The 22,107-nt window shown below is 32.0% G+C and overlaps 1 protein-coding gene across 1 annotated transcript in view; it reads left to right on the top strand.

Annotated features, from left to right (window-relative positions):
• The window catches only part of Sli (slit guidance ligand), a 520,631-nt gene extending 507,609 nt beyond the window's left edge, over positions 1-13,022 (top strand). Inside the window, 8 exon segments of the mRNA XM_076393084.1 lie at positions 2,945-3,143; positions 6,109-6,418; positions 7,270-7,483; positions 7,877-8,338; positions 9,201-9,347; positions 11,531-11,698; positions 12,208-12,353; positions 12,788-13,022. Coding sequence (XP_076249199.1) covers positions 2,945-3,143; positions 6,109-6,418; positions 7,270-7,483; positions 7,877-8,338; positions 9,201-9,347; positions 11,531-11,698; positions 12,208-12,353; positions 12,788-12,874 — 1,733 coding nt within the window. The 3' untranslated portion in view covers positions 12,875-13,022.
• Positions 13,023-22,107: the final 9,085 nt, after the last annotated feature.

Raw genomic sequence — 22,107 nt, 5'->3', positions numbered from 1 at the left:
TATCAGAAAGTTTAAGAGGTGATTCCACATGTCAAAATAGTATGAAAATCAAAAATGACAAAATTATGTTTAGGGTTTCGTTTCAGAATTATTAATTATTGCACAAACGTCTAAAATTCGTGTGACTTGTATCTGACTTAGGACTTGTTCTACTGTCTACATGCATTAGTCAGGTTAAATCAGATGCAACGAAATTAGTAGAATAAGTCGCGAGTAAGACACATTTCTCGTGTATTTTAGACGTTTTTTCAACAGCTAACATGTAATTCGAAATCAAAGTCTTAAACGTCATTCTGAAATTTTGCCTTATTTTAGCATTCAGAATCATCCTTTGAAGTTTCTGATAGTTGTCACCAAACACCCTGTATGTTGCCGCTAGTACTTTTTATCAGGCAGTGGATAAAACAGGAAAGGCACTGAAAAAATTGGGGAGACCGCAATTTTAAAGATGTAATATTATAAGTAGTTACATAAATTCATTTGTTTGCTTCTTTTTCAAACATTAACTCTTAACTACTGATTCGTAGTCTCACAGACTCTGTGTAATACATTCCTTATTTTTAGCACACGTAACAAATTTTTTTTAACTTAATTCTGAAATTTCCTAATAGGAATTTGAGATACGTGTCATGCTTCATTTTTATAAGTATTACTATTATTATAAATATTTAATAACAATATGTTTTAATTGAAATTTAATAAACTTTATGTCCACATTAGTCTAAGAAGGTAAGTGTCAATAGTTAAGGGGTAATCAAGATATAATTTATTGTGGAATATGTTTTCTTTTATCTGATCTTCTTCTAGTTTTAACATTTAACTCTTATCCAGTTTCCCTAATTTTATTACAAATAGTAAAATATCTTTAGAATTGAAATGTGTGAATTCAGTAGTTCTTAGTGAAAAATACGTGAATCACTGCCGTTTTTGTTAGTAGCTACTTATAATTGAAGAACATATCTCAAGCAAGAAACCTGCATTTAAGAGATGCTTACAGTTTTATGGAATTGACTTTATTTAATCATGATATCTCAGAATTTTTTACTGCTATTCACTCTGCTATTCCTTAAAATTAAAAAATTAATGAAAGGACGTAGATTAATAAATGGGTGTAAAATTAATAAAAAATAATAAATATAATTAATAAATAAATTAACAGAAGAATAAAAAACAAAATAGGCATTGGAGATTAAGATCTAAAAAAAATCAGAGTTTCACGTCTGTAAAAGTCCTCTGTGATATAACTTTGCAAGGAATTAAAGTTGTATAGAAAGTAAAGAGTTGATTGTATCAATTTTTGGCAATCCACAGAAACTAAAAATTATTAAATATCGTTTCTGTATAATATTTCAGTAGAAATATGTTTCTTCAGTATTATACTTTTAAATACATATAGTATGAATATCATTGTTCCTTCCTGCGTCCTATGCATATATTACGAAAAAATAATCTAAAACAGTAAAGTAGATATTTTTATATGTATAATTTATACTTGTCGTTTTGAGCTCTTGCGGATACTTTGCAATCATTTATTTTTTACTTGAGTACAATAAATAAAAATTTCGCCTTTTATTCTTCATAATGAATAATGATAGAATATAAATTTAAAATACTACTCACGACTCGAAACTTTCGATATACAGGTTGTCCCAGAACTGAGGGTACAAACGAAAAGGAATTCTGTATGATGAAATTCTACATGACAAAATAAGACGAAACTGTAAAATAAAAACTTTTGATATCACCCTTCGTTTTCTAGAAAATTGACGTCGAATTTTGACCAGGTAGAAGTATACCAAACAACAATTTTATGCGTTTCAAGGATAAACGAGGAAAGGAGAATGCTTCTAACATACCGTAGAAACTGTCAGTGATCAGACTATAAGTGTTCCTCTTACCTGGTGTACCTTTCGAGTGCCCAAAACCGTATTTTCGTACGCTTGCACCCGACTGTAACTCAGTTTTCTCGGAAACGAAGTACGATATCAAAAAAGTTCATTTTATATTTTTTTTTTAATGACTATATTAAGTCGAAGTTTATTTTATGTTTTCGACTTATTTTTTCATGTAGAATCACTTCATTTTCGCTTGTACCATCAGTTTTGATATACCCTGTATATGTACGTATGTATTATGAAAAATCGTTTGTTCTATTGATATAAATCTCTCTTTTATGGACTATTGGATATAGATCATGGGAAGTGTAGAAAATAACAATAATAGTATCAACTTTCAACTGTCTGAGAACATGATAAATACGATATTTTCTAATTTACAGTCTAAATACATTCTCAATTACTTCATTTCATTACTATGCAAATTCCTATATGCTTATGTATATTATAATATTTTCTCGTTATAATCTTATCGTTACCTCCGCTGTTTCTTAGAATTACTTATGATCTCATTTTCTGATCTCATTTTCTTTTAACTTTACGTTCCTGAAAATTCGAATCAGTTAAGGGATTATGCGACTCTAGCAAGACCAAAACAAGCGCTATGGTAAATATCAAAAGTGTACATGGATATAAAAAATGAATTAACAACACTGAAATATATTAAATTAATTGTATGACTCACAAATCTTTCAAATCCCAATAGCTTCTGATATATGAAAAAAGAGAATTTGTATTTTTTCAAGCCTTAAGTGAAGCTTAACCCCTTAACTTGATAACATAATTACATATCAGCTCGCTGCTGGTAAGGCGTCGCAAGATTATAACGAGCAAAGATTGTTACTACTTTACCTCGTCTTGAACTAGCCACTGTTGCCTCACGATCGGCCCAAATTCTCCGCACGTACATGATGTTTTTGATTTCTCACTGGTCCGTGACGCAGTCTGTTTAGTTCATGGTTTTTTGGTCCGTCGTCACAATGGGGTACTAAAATTGCTCATTAATCGTAGACCTTTCTTCCGCGCAGCCAACCAACAGCCAGCCGAAGTCTTGGCCAAATGCGACCTGTGCTACACCTCGCCATGCGAGAACGGAGGATTTTGCGAGGCTCTCCCGGACAGGCAGTTCCGTTGCAAGTGCGCGCCAGGATATCATGGGGACCGGTGTGAACATAAAATTGACGCGTGCTATGGAAATCCTTGCCGGAACGCCGGAACTTGCAAAGTATTGGAGGAAGGAAGATTCAGGTACCAAACGTCCCGAGCAGCTGCCAAAGGTAGACACTTGGCTAGCTCGTTTGGGGCTTTTCAATATTTGCTCGTTCAGTGGTGCCCGTAGTAGTTAATGTCTGCGACAGGTTCTCGTCAAGTTTCGAATATTTCGTCGAATATACGATTTTCATGATCACCTGGAAAGCTGGTGCTTTTAGTGCCTTCTGTTCATAATTGCAAAATTATTAACACGTTCATCATCGTGTCAGTCGTATACATATGTATAGAGTGAGACACATCAGACGTGATAAATAAGTAGTTTAAAAAGTACATGCAATAAAAAAAGATATTTTAAAGCTGATCTGTTTTAGAAGTTCTATCTTTTTGCTTCTTTTCCTTCTTTGTTCGTGATTGTATCAAGACAATTTTAACGTCATTACCTATTTTTTTAAATGAAACTGTATCTTTCATAGAATGCATAAGTGTAAACTAATTTCAAATGAACTCAATTATTATTTTAGTTACTGCAGTAGTAACAGTTTTTAATCAATAGTTGTAAAAATATTTACTTGATACGTTTTAGTTGCTCAACGAATAGATTATCAGCCAACAGTATAGAATCATGTATTTCAAAGACTAGCTTCTATATTGATATTAATATTTTTCAGAAATAATTGTCCTTTAATAATGTAATTATTTACAATTTCAGTTTAACAATTCAGAATTTCAATTTAACAATAAAGCTTTTACATCCCTCAATGCGCAAAGCTCATTAAAACTTTTAATGGGCAGTGAATACGCAATAACGCATCACACTGCTTTACACATTTCACTTGTATATGAGTGATTGTTTTCTTAGCCACGTAGTTCAAAATGTAAGTCACATGAAACTAAAACGTAGCAGTGCCTATATGTTTAGTACATTGATGACAAAATAATATTTGAAAAATGTTTAGGAAATAAATATTTTTTTTCTCAAGTAGTCATTTTTGTATAAACCAAGTATATTTTTATATGTTCTATGTAATAGGTACAGAATGTTCGACAGTAGAGATCAGAAATTTTAAGGAGTGATTCTACGTGTCAAAATATGATGGAAATGAAGAATGACAAAATTGCGTTTGGAGCTTCGTTTCAGAATTAGTAATTATTGCAAACGTTTCTAAAATTCGCGTAAATGTGTCTCTACTCGGGACTTCTACTGTCGGCGGAGTGCATTAGTAAGGTCAGGCACAGTGAAATCAGTAGAATAAATCCCAAATTAGACACACTTCACGAATATTTTAAGCGTAATCTGAATAATTAAAAACTCGAAAATGAAACCTGAGACGCAATTTCGTCTATCTTCATTTTCGTCTTATTTTAGCATGATAGGATCACCTTTTAACATTTTTGACACCTGTTGTCGAATATCCCCTACTACTTATTGTTTAATAAGAAATGATTTGATTACTTATAAAGTAGACGTAAAAAAAGGTAGTAAAATTTTTGTAACTTTTCAGCGATATTACTATTCAAAAACAAGGTACTTAATGTAATTTTATTCATGAATAATAATGTTCAAAATAAGTTCATACAATCTACACATACAGTACATGTATAGAAAATCTATTTTCAGGAATGATTAAAAATTCAAAACATTAAATTCAAAATAAAAGTTATTCCAAAATATCGCGTTGCTCACAACATAGAAGCTGTTTAATCAAGTCATACATAGTGTACGTAGAATAAAGTAAAATAATTATGAAATTTTCATTAGCTTAATCAAACAATGTTCAAAAATGGTAGAGAACGTGTTAATATTACTAAAACAACTTTTGTTACAATTAAAATTCCTTGATTGGAACCCTGTTGCAGACATAAAATCGCGAAATTGGTAACGTGCATTTATTATAAACTAAATGATTGACCTTCCCTATTACGAAGACGCAACTGCAAGTAGTCTTGGTCGACCGTTGAGTAGACATGCACGAAAAATTGAAGTATCATTAGTGGGACAGTAATGTCGAGTATTATTTGCAGTAGTCGTAATATTCGCCGATTTTAAAGAAACTTGAATTTTGTAAAAGTAACTGTAGACAGTAGTAAAAGTTAGACCTTGTAAATATATTTTGATACTTTAAAAAAAGTTTAGATCAGTGAGTAAAACGTTTTCAACAATTACTGGAATGTGTAAAAAGTGCTGACGACAAAAGATGAATGTATTTTTAGGCAACTTTATAAATTGAGAAGTAGATTATAGAAGTAGTTTCACTAGCGCCAAATTGCTCGTGCAAGAAACGTGGTGTCTCATATAAATAAATAAAACGGAACCCCTGCACGTAAGCCCCGAAGAGCAGCAACACGTAACCACTTATCGATGAAATGATTATTCAATAATTCTTATTTGTAAAAATTCTCAAGACTTCACGAATTAAATTGTTTAAAATTAATAATATATACATACTACTACAACACTAATGCACTATTAGTTACAATATTAATAAAGCAAAGCTAATTTACTGAGAAAAGGTATCTCTCAGTATTAGTTCATCTTTAAATTCACTGAACTTTGAGTCTACGGCGTGTTCCTGAACTGGTGGTATACAGTAAATTTGTTTTATATCGTGCCTCGTTTTCGAGAAAATTGCGTTGGAATTACAATCAGATACAAGCGTACAGAAGTATAATTTTTAGTGCTTGAAAAATTCATGGGGTAAGAGGAACATTGACGTTGTGACCATCGATTGTCTCTACGATAAGCTAAAAGTATTCCCATTTCCCCATTTTCCCTTCAAATGCCTAAAACTAAAACAAAACCCCTTTCTCGCTTTTACCACCAGTCCTGGGACATTCTGTATAGTTCCCAAACACAGTATTTATCTTAAAATCTGCTGTTTACTGACAAAATGATATTTTCGTCGATAAGTAAGGTACGTGTACGGCTATATCAATCGGTGGATATACCGCGATTAAAGGTCATGGTCAATGTCTCGATTGACGATCAGTCGGTGTGTGACAGTTGCGATTGCGCCCCCGGGTACAAGGGACAACGATGCGAGAACAACGTCGACGACTGCAAGAATAACAAATGCGCCAATAACGCGACCTGCGTCGACCTCGTACAAGCCTACCGATGCGACTGCGCCCCAGGATTCATGGGCGAGTACTGCGAGGAGAAAATACCCTTTTGCACAAAAGGGCACGACCCCTGCGAGAACGGAGGCCGATGCGTCGATCACGGGACCCACTATAGCTGCGAATGCCCGATCGGCTTCTCCGGCCTCAATTGTTCCACCAACTTGGATGACTGCATTGATCATATGTGCCAGGTACTTTGCCATGTTACAAATACACCTTTTAATCTTTTTATATGGGAATGTGAAGTCTGTGATTACTTGCGAACCTATGAGGACACTCATGTCCTGTTTCAAGTATTATGTAGGTATTCAAGCTTCCGATTATGCTATGGGATTTCAGAATTTGATGATATATAAAGTTTTTAGTAAAAATTTAGTTATTAAATAAATTAAGTAATGTATTTAAGTATGACTGACAATGAATAAGTGTTATGTATGTAGTACTATATATGTATTACTATTTCATGGTTAATTCTATCAATTATCTGTCAGATAAGTAACTTAATTTTTAATATAAAGCTTTTTCAAGTTGAAGTCCTAAATTACAAAATTTATGAATTTTAATTACAAAATTTATCCTCCATATGTAATTATTTGTTTTCACATTATGTTATCACTTCACCAATATTTTTTATATGTTATAACTTTATAGGTTCTGCAGTTAGTGTGACTTTTTAAAAAAATAATATGGTTTTTCTTATAAAATAATACATCTGCCGCAAACACTTATTTATTATCGTTACATTAAGCATTAAAATTTAGGACCTTAACAATACAATGCAATTTAGAGACAACCTTGGATTCCATTTTTCTCGAGTATTACAAATTTGAATTGAATAAAGAGTTATTCAAAATGATCAGATAAAGTAAATTAACTTGTATAATTTTATATATAAAATGAGTAGACAAATCCTGAAATCTTACTTCAATTACTATGGAATTGAAAAACATTATACGATTATACTTATAAAATCAAAGAAATCACTTGTACTTAAAAATTTATTTTATAGAAAGGTTAATAATAAAATTTGTATATTTTTCAGAACGGTGCTACTTGCATCGACGGCATAAATAATTATGAGTGTAAGTGCGCGGCGGAATATACTGGGAGATATTGTGAAGCTGCACCCTCGACAGCCATGCTGTATCCACAGACCAGTCCGTGTGCCCACCACGACTGTCAGCACGGTGCATGCTTCCAACCAGCTCCCGCTTCCGCCGCGGACTATCTTTGCCAGTGCCACCCCGGCTACACCGGTAAGTAATTCATTTAATTACTGTATTAGCTGTTACAAAATTATTAAGTCGTTCCATAAATAAAGTCGCTAACGATTATTTTCTTGCTACGAAAATTAATATTTTGAATTATACAGGGTGTTCGTCATTGTACACAAAAGAAATAAGTCGAAAATATCGAATAAAATTTGTTTATATAAAGTTTTTGATAAGTGCTGCCAACACTTGAATTTAAGTAACTTGACTTGTATGGACACAAACTTGATGTCAAGCTACATAAATATTTATATTTTAATTATAACTAAAATTCAAGTAAATTGGTTAATCTGAGCGAGCCTTTAATTTTTGAATTCTCAGTTTCACAACCGTAACGCGTGAAAAGTTATAACGAATACTAATCAAACATCTTTTAAGGAAAACGATGCGAGTACCTGACGAGTTTGAGCTTCGTGGACAACAGCTCGCTGGTCGAGCTGGAACCACTACGCACGAGGCCCGAAGCGAACGTGACCATCGTTTTCACGACCACGCAGGAAAACGGGGTTCTCCTCTACGACGGCCAGAACGGCGATCACATCGCTGTCGAGCTATTCAATGGCCGTGTACGGGTCTCATACGACGTGGGGAACTACCCAACTTCGACGATGTACAGTTACGAGATGGTGGCGGATGGCAAGCCCCACGTGGCTGAACTTCTCGCGATCAAGAAGAATTTCACGATGAGAGTAGACCGCGGTCCTGCTAGGAGCATCATCAATGAGGGTCCAAAGGAGTACCTAAAGCTTATCACGCCGATGTATATCGGCGGTGTCACGCAGGAAGTTGCCAACATCGCATTCACGGAGTTCCAGTTGAGGAACGTCACGAGTTTCCAAGGTAAGCGACGCTTACATTAGACGTCTACATTACATTAAAACCTACGTAAAGCTTGGTAAGTTATACCGGATGATATATCATTTTCTGTGAAATTACTAACGATGTCTCGTACAGATTTTTTGAATGATAAGCAGAACACCACTGATATTCATTCGAAGTCACAGGGAGCATTTTTCTGTTTTTTAAATATAACGATATATACGTCTTCTTATTTCCTAGATAACACTTGTTATATTTAACATTGTTTACTTTTAATATTTCTCCATATTTTACATAATTAAAGAATTCCAACGAATAAATCTTCACTTACGATTTATTAATCGTATACTTATTTAACTAATTATTTATTAATTGTTACTTGGATGAATTAGAATAGAATGCATAAATATAGTTATATACATTTATACCGTTTTCCTATATTTCAATGATTTATTACATCACGAACAAAATGGTTTTATATTATACTCATGAACTTCAAACTCCTCCGCTGCAAACTATTTTTGGGTATAAGTGTATAATTTTGCAGAATATAGAAAAATGTTGAGTAAATAAACGGAGCTATTAAATGCTATCTATTTAAAAATATCAAAACTACACTATTCTATTAAAACAACATAAGAAAAGATGCTTTTCCTCATCAAGAGTGAATATTAATCAGGAAAATATTCCGAATTAGATAATAATCGTAGTTAATCAGTTTCACTATTTTGTGTGTGAAACTCAAAAACGAATTATTCAAGACTTATACAATATATTAAAATTACGTAGTAAACCATAACTACGCTTATTTCATTAAAAAACTCGTACTAGCTAATGTTTGCAAGGTGGATTAATTGTAAATGATAATATTTATTTTCCGTAGGGTGCATCTCCGAAATGTGGATCAACCATAAATTGGTAGACTTTAGTAACGCCGCGAAGATGCACCGTGTAACTCCTGGATGCATGTCGAACGAGGAAGAAGCGGACGAGGCACGAGACGTCGTTGAACCTGAAGGAATTATGAGCGGTAACAGTAACGAAGAAACTATACCCCAGGAAAGCGTGGATCACGAACATTCCGGTGAGTACGATATATGTATAACGAATTTCTATCTCATGCATTATACTGATTTAACAAAATACACTTCTACGATAACCTAATTTTAGCAGACTCTGTGGTAATAGAAATAGGTATCTGACTTTTCCTTTTTAAACCAAGTAAATCAAAATGTAATATACCAATTTTATACAATATCTGCACATTTTTGAAAATTTTTTAGATGCTAAAAATATTGCAATTATAAATATATAAAATTATCGAAAAAGAAATTTTCTACTTAAATTAAATTCCTTTCTTAACATTTAACTTAACAACTTAAAATTAATCAAAGTTATCCGTGGAACACCAATTTCAACGAAGTTGAAATAACAATTTTGATCGACTTTAGGTTGATCAACACAATTATCTGACCAAAAATTAACTGATGTAAACATAGCGTAACTATACATAGAAAAAGAAACAGTAGCGGAGAAAAATGATAACGAAAACGTAAGTGATAGTGGAACAGACATAGTCAGACGCGTTGCACATAATGTATTGAACATGTTGATTGCCAAAGCGATCACCACAGATCATTAGCTTTAACTCATAATATTCCTTTTCCCGTTTATTCATATCTGGGCAATATCCAATTACAAAATATTTTTATTATTTATAATATAATATATATTTAATCCTTAATATATGAACGATTAATTCTTTGCTCGAAACTCGATTGAACATATAAAAGTTGACGAATTTACATAAGTCTTAAAACATTAATTTGTTTAACTATTTTGATATTTTTGAATATATTCCTTACATGAAAATGCATAATTGATACGTCAATGTTATGTTATATCAAAATACAAATAATACTAAAATCAGAAGAATTCATGTTTGTAGTATTATTCAGCTTCATCAGACCGAGGTCGACTCATCTTAATTTAAATATCAGGGCTCCAATATAAAGTTTCAAGAATTGGAAGACAGAAATAGAAATTAACAATTTCAAATTTGTAAATGTATAATAGGTTGAAAATTCTATATTGGATAATTTGAAAGATTAATCGAATATTGGAGAGTTTAAAGTTTGAAAATTCAACAGTTTGGAAATTTTTACGTTTGAAAATTTAAAATCTACAAAGACTAAAATTTGAAAATTTGGGAAATTAGAAATTTATACTTAAATATTTAAAAGTTTGGTGATTCGAGAACTTGGAAATTTATAGTCACTCCTTATTGGAGAATCCCATACATAATGTCTGTCAAGGTTATTTTATTGATAAAAAAGTAAACATTTAAATTACATTCTATTACTGATGCACTGCTTCTTATTTTGTATAACTATTTCTCAATTTGTGAATTGCTGAATCAATTCTTATCTTTACGAGTGTTAGGAATATTGCTAGTCGTGAATATCGCACTCTAACTGTGCTGCCTAAAATCTCGAAGGGTTACTCAAGTGACGCACATTGCTCATTCAGTTAACTGACTGACTGATTTCGAACGTCTAACATATTTCTAAAAACTTTGAAACCTTGATGCTTCCTAAACTGTCCACGGATTGGTCAACTAGTGCTAATGAAACTAACCAACCGGTAGGTTAGAGACCCTCAGTACTTCTCTTCTCTTTTGTGCTTAACGCACTTTTCTTGAGGAGGAAGGTGATTGTTACCTGTACCTTGGAAGGTATGATCGGGACAGTAGTAGCGACGGAAATTTCCTTTAGGTGACGCGCCTGTGTGCCGCCTGTTGGCTCTGGAACTGACATTCTGACCTACGACCTTTCGAAAATCCCGCAGTTTATGATACGTTATTGTTATTGAAAAAGAGCAGCGAAGATCCCAGATTCTCTCTAACAGTCTTCAATTTCTCATGGGCATGTATTGCGACTAATAAATCTGTGAATTGTAGACTAAAGTCCCGTAACTCAAAAATAGCAAATGTTCTTTGGCCGCACCCTAAACTGTGCCAACGATTTGCCTGAGCAACAAATCTAAACCTAAAACTTACGATTAGAGCAACAGTATCTATAGGATGATTTAATAGTATTGAAATCTAATAATCGAATTAAAATTTTGACACAAAAGACACTTAATTTAATTTGAAGTCAAAATGATTGAAATTACTAAAATACGCTTTTCTGATTTCAGACATCGTCATGACAGTGCCTGGCACAATAATTTCCGATCCCTGCGCAGGGAATGAGTGCAAGAAAGGCTCGCAATGCGTGCCATCACCGATCGGAAACAACTATGTGTGCCGGTGTCAAACTGGATGGCAAGGACGATACTGCGAGAAAGGTAGAATAGGTTTTAGTATACCCCCAATTTTAGTACTCTAACTGTATAATATGAATGACTAAAACAAACCTTGAATATTAATTCAAGAGTCAGAGTATCACATAAAATTGAAAGTATATGTACACAAGATTTCCGATAGCAAGTGTCAACAATTTTAAAAGATGATTTACAATCAGGCCACAGGCAGAGAGAAAAGATGTCACGATCAGAAAGAAAATCAAGAATGAGGAAATCGCTTTAACTATTGCAAAAGCGTCTAAAATTCGCGTGAAATATGTCTAACTTGAGACTTATTCTCCTGGTGGCGTGTGTTAGTCAAGTCAGATACAGCGGAGTCAGTAAGAGAAGTCTGAAGTTAGATACATTTCACTTCAACTTTAGGCGTTTTCTCAACAATTAAATGAAACCCGAAATACAATTTCGTCATATTTTAGCATGTACAATCATTTAAAATTTCTAACACCTGTTATCGAAAACTTTGTAATTGTCAAAATAATTAATTTTAAGATTAACTTGGACAATATGTGATGTCTTTGTTTGATTTGTAGCACCGACGTGTCGCAAGGAGCACACCAAAGAATATTATAGCGAGAATGGATGTCGGAGTAGACGACCAGTAAAACTTGCCAAGTGTTGGGGTAGTTGTGGCAACTCTTGCTGTTTACCACGGAAGACGAAACGACGCAAGGTAGGGTTTCATATTATACGAATTATGAATATATGCCTTAATATTTAAATAATATTTAAAAAATTAGACATTGATATATACATTACTTTATTAGCAAAGTTTAAACAGCACTGTATTAGAAGTAGACTGCGGGTCTTTATGCATTTATCGAAAATTTCGATACGTAAAATCCTATAAAATCCATATAGATTGTTAAAATCGTACAAGACATCAAAAGTTACATACACTTTATAATATTTGAAGGATAAAACTAATTTTTAAGCTCTACTTTTCAAGTTGTATCTTTGAAAATAGAAAAATAGAAAAAAATATCTTTGAAAATTTTTCACTTGTAACACTTTTCTTACTGGGATGTGATGATTCAATCATTTTCAGATACTCTTACAGCGACTATATCGACTATTGAAGATAATAAAAATTCGAATTCGTTACAGGTTCGACTGATCTGCGCAGACGGTATGCGGTACACAAAGGACGTCGATCTAGTGCGCAAGTGTACGTGCACTCGAAAATGCTACTAGCCAGAATCGTGGGAGACTGAGCGCTACAGGTGTTCCATAAATACTCGTCGAAACCGTATCAAGACCAAGTGGAAACCCCTGAAAACCGAGCAGTGCCCCAATTCGAACTTTTCACGTGTATCACCGACACGGGAGATGTGTTAGAAGTCAATAGTGGAACCGAAGTGGACGAATTTATGTGGACCTCCACGCATCCTCGTGAAACGTGTGACCATGAATTGGGTGCCAAAGGCTGAAACTTCAGATGGACACACACTCGCAAGCATACACACGCATATATACACACAGCCGGCTCAGTGTGATATACATATATATATATACAATACATATATATATTCGACGCGGCCGAAAAAGAATTCTATATTATCGTGCGTACGTGGATTGTCGGACTTGTCGATATTGGCAGCAGTTTAACGCATACTAGGTATTATTATTATCATTAATCGTATGTTTAACGTTGTATCGATCAAATATGGAGGAAAGGTGCAACATGGACCGCAACACACGTGTTCGCACATATATGCAAGAGTCACGCAGAAACCACACAGAATCGTTCGCTCAGTGTGAAATAGATCTAATGAGTGATGTTACTGGTGGGTGGAGTATGATCGAATGTAAAAAGAATTCACGCTTAACATTGCGATCTCTCAGAAGTTGTTTCACTCGTGTCACTTTTGAAACGTTCACTCATCAAAATAAAATGTAAACTTAGCGAAGCAAGACGTGGGAAACAATAAAAAACAGGGTTCGCATTGGTGATGTCTTTAACTGATTACCTAAAAGAAATTATCGAATAAGTAAGTCTCAGTTTCAGAAGGTATCCAAAATTAGTCTGAGAGATCGAAATTTTGTATTAAGAATTAACATCAGGTATAGTATACGCTTCGCTAGCGAGCTGAGCTTCGTGCAACTATTTTCCAAATCTGTTGCATGCTAACTTAAACGCCAGACGATTTGTAATTGTAACTTAAATGCAACGCAAGCAAAGGAAAACGATACTGCATAAGTATCGAAAAAATGTATAGAAAGTCTCGCGTTTCTCCATTACTTTCCCAATTAATCGTGGAACTTGATGGACCGTTAGGTCTATTGTCCTCTGAGTAAACATTTGTACAGACACATGCAGTTGTGTTACACATCATGAAGAAGCGGTTGAAAACTCTGGAAAGATTCTTAAATATTATGTTAATGATTGAGAAAAGCTAACTGCTAATACCATTTTTTATCTTACTAGTTTACTTGTATGTGGTGATTACAATTATTATTTTGTTACTATATATCTTAATCGTTCAACCCTTTATGAAATATTTTTTTTCTCATGAATGTTTAACGTTTCTTCAATTAGTGGAATAATTTAAGCGCAAATTAACGGAAGAAATTGTATATTTAAAAGACATACGGTATTTCTTGTCCTTTTCATGCATTTTGTTGCAAACACTGATAAATATGGTGTCAATATGACCCTTCACTGTTTTAGAATCTTTGAGAGTAGGTATCTTTTTTTTAATACAATTATTTTACCTAACAAACTTAATATTAATGTGAATGAATGAATATGGATAAAAAATTCTTAAATCGATGGATGCAACTGGATGCTTGAAGAAGAAGAAAAATCGCTAGAAGCTTATTGGCGTCACCAAGGAAGATTAGGGAACTCTTAGAATCTCGAATTTTTCATTCCACGGCCTAATGTAATGTTTCGAGATCTAATATATGAAAGGAGTCGCTAAAAGTATCGAGATTGATAAAATTGAATGACCAAATGTAAAGAAAACGAATTGTAAGTGAAAAAGCGAGATGATTGTAATTAAATGTAATTTGAAGGAGTTCAGTCTGCATCTAAGGGCAGAGGACACGCGTAATTATTTTTGTATGAGCGCATTATTTATATAATTGAACGTCGACGATGATTTTTTGATTGTTTTTGTCGAAGTGGCGTGATTCGTTTAAACTACTTAAGTCCCTCTTCGTATTTCGCGTATCTATTTAACGTGTATCTACTCTGTGGATAACAGCATTACATCTTCCACTGCCAGTATTTAAGTCGTATTTATTCGTCATGGACGGTCAAAATGAAAAACTTTCACTATATTTATTGTTAACGAACTGCCGTTCTTCTTGCGCCTTCAGACACTTAGAACTCAGTTTCTTAATGGTAAACAAATGTTTAGAGAACAAATACCCTTTGCACTATGAGTGTTCTATAAAAATAATGAATAACTCTCTTAATTTTTAATCTTCCAATAATCAGTTTTTATATATTTGCCAAAAATTTTAGTTAGTTTAAGATATTGTTTTAAAAACATATTTAGTGTGCGAAGGGTTCAGTTTGCCAACAAAATACTTGACAGTACATGCACAGTGTTCAACATTTTATACCCTTTCGGTACAAGTGATTTTTTAAAAAATTAAATTGCGACTGGATCTATCAAACTTTATTAACTCTTATATCCAAGCTTGGGTTTTAAAATATTATGCTCTACTTCAAATTATCTTTCTTTTAGAGAATTTGTTGTAGTTTAATGCGTCTTTTTACTTTTTATCTTACATGGTTCCTAAGTTTTATAATTTAGTATTATGAGGAACTTTAAAACTTTCAGACGAGGTTCTAGCATCTTCATCGTGTCATCTTTTATTTGAAACTTTATATAATATTCTGTTTCATAAAAATTTGCTACATAAATTTTTTTATTGAATGCAGAACTAACTAATTAAGATTAAAAAGAAAGCTTGATGTACAAAAATGTTTATGGAATATATAGTTATTTAAAAAAAATATTAGTGAAATCATAAGAATTTAATACACTTAATAATTGTACCGAAAGGAGTCTGATAAACTTTTTAACTACATGTTTAGATTATTTTAAACAATTTAGTCATTCATATTTTTTACGCATGAGAAAATAATCTTTTTATTGTACCTTCTTATTATTCCTGTATTAATATTTTTGAGGCAACATTTTTCAACAGTGTTTTATAGAATTTTTTATGTTAAAATCATCTTATTGTTTATGTACTCATTTTTAAGAAAAAGTATGAAACAAAAAAAGATGGTGAAAACGACATAAAATATATATTATAGCGCCATCGACTCTGTCATTTATCGTTACTAATTTTCTCTTTGTATGCTGTAGTAAAATAATAGGTGTACCATAGCAATGTATTTTACGATTTTATAGTATTAATAGTAACGTAAGTTGCCTACAGCATTGTGTTTGGACATTAGTTTCTTTACGATTAGGTTTAAACATATTTGAGTTTGGATTTACAGATATCGATTATTGGACATTGTTGTTGTTAACACATTGCTTATCAAACAAGTATTTTATAAATTAATATAAATATTTCATTAGTAAATGTTTAACTTACATGATGCATAAGTTTTAAATAAAATTCAATTCTTTAATATTTGATCGTGCAGAATGTGCATGATAAGCAATGTAACGGACAGAATACTTTGTAAATCAAATAAACAGAACCATGAACAGATATGGTTGAAAGTTTTCGAAACTTTGATGCGAGTTTTAAGCTGGCTCTAGAAATTTATCTGTTAAAACGTAACTTGATCATAGTATGTAATCTACACTAAAATTTGAGACAGTGTAGAACCTTGCCAACTATAGAATACTGTTAAGTATAGAATTTAATCTACTGTAGAGGTTTTGTGTACTTCGATCCTTGTAAAATTTTGTCAGTGAGGCTTCAGCCACTAAGTTTCTATAGAATTTCTATTATTGAAACTTAATCAATTTGAAACTTTAGCAAATGGTAAACTAAATCAGTAGCCTTAATTTTTATTTCAACTTTCGACTGAAACTAAATTCTATATACAGAGTGTTTCCGAATAACATGTACAAGCGGTCGATAAGTGATTCCTTGCGAAAAAATAAGAAAAATATAAAAAACAAAATTTATTTGTTTTCTACTCAATTGTCGAGATAATCAAGTTTGTAGATACGCACTTACGACTAAGATATGTTACTCTCAGAGATGTATAATGTCTATAATCTTTGTAAATAATGTTTACAGGGTATCTACAAGTTACTACATTCTGGAGAAAACAAATAAATGAATTTTGTTAACTATTTTGCTCTCTGTGATAACGAATGGTAGCAGACAAATTTCGGTTACAGTTTCCGATTCATATAAGTCGTTGACGTTGCAAATTGAAGAAAACTGTGTGTTCACGGTTAGCCAACGATTTGAGTAGCATACCAAGAGTCGTAAAATATTGCTTATAAACACGATAGACATTATACGTCCCTAGGTTAATTATGTTTTAGCTGTAAGTGCGTATAATACGGAGCAAATCTGCAAACTTGATTATCTCGAAAACTAAGCCAAAAACGAAAAACTTTTATTCTTTATATTTTTCTTATTTTTTCCATAATGAATCATCTAACATCCGCTTGTACATGTTGTTCGGAAACATCCTGTACATTCTACAATAAATGAATTCTCATCAAAGTTTTGAAAAGTGGTCGATTCCATTTGAAAAAGAGGACACAGCGCCAGACTGAGAGGTCTGAAACTTGCACTAACGCCGCCGGTTACACGAAGGAAGTTGCGAGGGCCGTAGTCATTAATGAATTCCGCATTCGACCAAACATACGTGCGAGTAATTCTCCTTGTAACGAGATTAACGTCGCGCTGGACGTTTAACAAAGAGAGGAGGAAGGGAAGAGAGGAAGAGATATAAGGTTTTCTACGAAGCTTACGTCTATACTGGACAATAATGAGAGGTGAGATAAGAGGATTCGGTTAACGATGGAGAAAGAGTGTTCGAGACTTGTGATTGCTCGAAATTCCTACGAGTTATATTTGTACATTTACTTTACGGAGAAACCTTAATATATTTCACGAATCGGTGGATTATAGCGCATGCGACTGAAGTATACCAGTTTTAAGAGTCTTACGCTTAAAATATAGCAAATGCTCTCGTCCTCGGACCAGCCAAACGTATTCTTTGAAGAAAAAACGGAAGAAGGAGTTTCGGATACACTTCCGGTTACGTCTGTCCGAGGTAAGCTCCTTTCATTTGGGACATGTAAAAGCATTTGTTTCGTCGACTCAACCTACCTAAATAACTGTAAACTGCGTAATAAATATAATTATTATTGTTCCTTCTCGATATTTTTGTCGTTACTAATTTTTTACAACCTTGAATCCCTAACCAAAAATTGAAGACTCTACAGGAGACAAATTCTCTCGAATATATGATTTTTCATATAATCGGTTTGAAAGGGCCAATTCGGTGAATATACTCTAAATTAAATTTTCAGATATGAATATTTATTGTGTAAAAGAATACATATCTAAGGAACGAGATGTAGTACAAAAGAATAAATTAAACATTTTTAAGTATCAAATTACGAATTTCCTCAAACATAAATTTTTATAGCATCTGTTTCTTCTTTTATGCATTGCCCACTACAATACAATAGCCAATGCATTTTCAATTTCATTAATTGATAGGATTGTACATGGACAAGTAACTACGACCTGCCACGTATTCATTTCTGTCATCATTTTTGTAAAGTACACATAAAATAATATCATCACTCATTTTATATGCGGAATTAGTTTTAACTATGTTTAACCATCCCTGAATATCGCCTTCAAATCCAGGTATATAGCGTAGCAAAATTAGCATAATTGGTCACTTGGATAACCGACATTTGGATAATCAACATTTAGATATAATTTGAACAATTAAAATTTCGATTTATTTTTGCATTTAATTTTAAATGAATGGAAATATTCCAATTACATTAGAAAATAGTTTCCTCCATCCAAGCGATTCGAATAAAATTTTAATAAAAATTCAAACTCACTATTTTTCAAATTAAATTTTTAAAATTGGACATTATTATAAAATTATCTCTTTGGCATGAAAACTTCGTATAAACCCCGTCTAACTACCAATTTTAGCAACAATTCCTCTGTACTTTCACTGAACATAAATGATTGTGATTGTGCAATAAAATTTTTCTAATTTAATGTACTTTGATGATAAAAGTTGGAATCGTACGAAAACATCATAAAAAATTAGTTATCTTCTATTGTCATGTATACAGTAGAAAAGAACGTAATATGTCAGCCATTTTGAGTTTGTTATTATATACTTAATTTAATAATTAAAAATCGTAAGTACAAAAAAAATATAAATCTGCAAAATATTTGCACAAGTATGAGATTTAACCTAATTTAAAGTAAAACAATATTTTATCAGAGGATTAGAAAAGGAAAGACTTTTTGTGTGACATTATCGTATATATTATAATCAAGAAATTCTACTAATTTTAATGTAATAAATTGTTAAATAATTTCAACATTACAAGTCGAATGAGCGATAGAAATTCGCAGTAAGCAGCTAAGTGAAACAACGAGTAACATGTAGGTCAAATATTTTAGCAACAATTATCGCATAATGATTACACCGTCGCGTATTGAGCGCTCGCTAACCACGTTAAATCGACAAATTTAGCTGACAATATATCACTACTGAATAATTAACGATGAAGTGCTATTTTTTAATTAAGCGCATCAACAAATTAGATCTGCTGAATATAACTTGCACCTGTACTTGATGATGTTATCCTTTTGACTACGAACATATGATTTCATTGGTATAAACCTTTAGTAAATATTAATCTACAAAAGCCTGTGAGTCTAATTTGCTTCTGCCGTTTATAATAACAAAATTAGTAGATTAAAAGGAAGCAACTATATTTGATAATTAAACTGTATAATATGCAAAATTATAAAGAATATCAAAAGTTTAATACATTTTATGATATTTGTAGAATGAAATAAATTTTTAATGAGATTTTACTTCTCTACATATAGTTATGAAAATAGTAATTTGCACAAACGTCCGCGGTCTATAGATAACATTATCTTTCTAATTATTAAAATTTAATATATTTGGTTATTGAATATTAATATAGATATATTTACAAGATAATATTTATTATATCAGTAATAGTAAATTATATCTTCAATTCAATATCGTGGAAATATTGATATATTCGAGGAATGCAATTGCACATGATAATAATTTTCCATAAATAATTAATATTCCAATTTATTTGCCTTCACTGGATGCAATTTAATAGTGCGTCGTTAACTCTAATAGCAAAATTAGATAAATATCTCCTCTGGGACACCTAATTTATTGTACTGATATTGGTGTAAATATGAAAGTACAATATCTTCACGGTGTCAAAATGAATTAAACTCGAATGATATTTCAAAAATTTAATCGAAAATATTCGTAAAAATATAAGCAAAAGTAAAGTATAACTATATGGTCGTTTGCATTGGTGATTATAAGTGTAACAAATAAACCTGATTGTAAGATAATAGAAAAATTTACATCAAACATCCTATATCTTGCTAGTCGCAAATTAGAAGATTACATTTCGTCTACGATAAGAGGATTATTGTGCAGGTTTTATCTACAACAGATAATACACATTTTATTTACCTATTCATCTACCAGCCTAAAACTCATTGCAAATTATGAGAAAAAATTTGATTTATAAAAGATACTTTATGTGTGGATAATAATATTCAAAAATAAGCGTAATAAATAAAATTCTGTTAACTTGATCGTTCGCTTTTCTTCATCATTAAATTAAAAAGACACTTCTTAATATTTTATTCATCAAAACAGAAAGAAGCATTCGTGTACATATTAGTCGAAGCCTGCTGTACACATACCATTCTTGATAATTGATGAAAGGATATTACTAATAATTTATTGAGCAGTGTTTCATAAGCACTATAATCTATTCAAGATTATCTAAAAATTTTAATCTCATCAGTGCTAATATTTTGTTAATAGATATTCCTACCTCTAATTCGGAAATACTCTGTACAGCTGTTTGCAGAAAACTTAAGAGATGATTCTAAACATTGGTATGAAAATAACGAAGTTATGCTGCTGAATACAAGAATAGCTTGAAAATATTCAGGCGCTTTAATGTAAAATGCATAAATAGATTTTTTACTCTTTTAAACAGATACATACTCCAAATTTCATTGGAGCTATAATAAATTGAAATCGAAGACATTCAACGTATAAAATGAATTGAAGTGGGAAATTCGTAGATACTTCTTCATTCGTTTTCATTACACAGATTATATCTCTTCCAATTTTACATAATTTTATTTTCAAATATTAAGTTAACAAAGAAATATAATGTTAACAAACATCATGTTCTACTATATTTTAATACTTTATGCAAGAAGAACGTGATATGACCGTGACTGAAATTAGTTTTACTAATAGATTTATTATATAACATCATATATAATATGATTTATGTTATACTAATAAAGATATAGAACAGTAGTGTTGAATTTTGAAATCTTTTATCTGGAATATCCTTTCAGAAAATTTCAAAACAACTTTACTACATATGAAGACTATTTAACTCCGTAATGTGTAGAGATACTTTTTTTGCAATTCATTTTTAACACTGGGACTTTGATAATTCAGAGCAAGACTGAATTATTTATATACTATCTTGCTTATTTTCTCTTCGTTTCACGTGTTATTATATCTAATACGAATCTGTTTACATTGCACTATAAATAAACAAAATTTACAATACAATACAAGTTCAAAAACCACATTTTGCGATAGGTATTTGATCTCAACGTATAGTTCTATGTATTTTACGTATCCAGACCCGAAAGCCAAACTGCGTTAAGTCACCTGTTTTCTGTTTGACTCAACATACCTTAGCTCTGAAGTCCAGATATAGCTTTAAGATTATTTGAAAATGGCTAATTTTAGAATTTTGTTATTCTTTAACTGATCGATTCATTTATTTTTTTGCTCTTTTGAAAAGTAATAAAAAATGATTTGAATCGGTTTGAAATTTACAATAAGACTCAAGAAACCAAATAGTACCAGTATTAACGTCAAGTTGGTGGCAGATAGCAGGTGCCAAACGATATGATGGAGATCAGTGATTATCGTAGCCAAAGTTTAGACTACAACAGAGTGTCGTAGAATTACATTTCAACTTTGCGACGCAAATGGCTCCTTATATCAGTGACTATGACAACCACTACTTTCCTAAATGGTTATAATTAACTAAGGAGAGTCAAATTCGTTACTCTAGGCTTTTATCTTAGTTTAATGTCTATGTAGAATCACCTATCCACCACCCGTAGCTGAACATCCTACATATATACAGAATGTCGGTTGCTACTCCATA

The sequence above is a fragment of the Calliopsis andreniformis genome, chromosome 3, assembly GCF_051401765.1.
Source record: "Calliopsis andreniformis isolate RMS-2024a chromosome 3, iyCalAndr_principal, whole genome shotgun sequence".
Taxonomy (NCBI): Eukaryota; Metazoa; Arthropoda; class Insecta; order Hymenoptera; family Andrenidae; genus Calliopsis; species Calliopsis andreniformis.
This window is presented reverse-complemented; position numbering and strand designations above follow the sequence as displayed.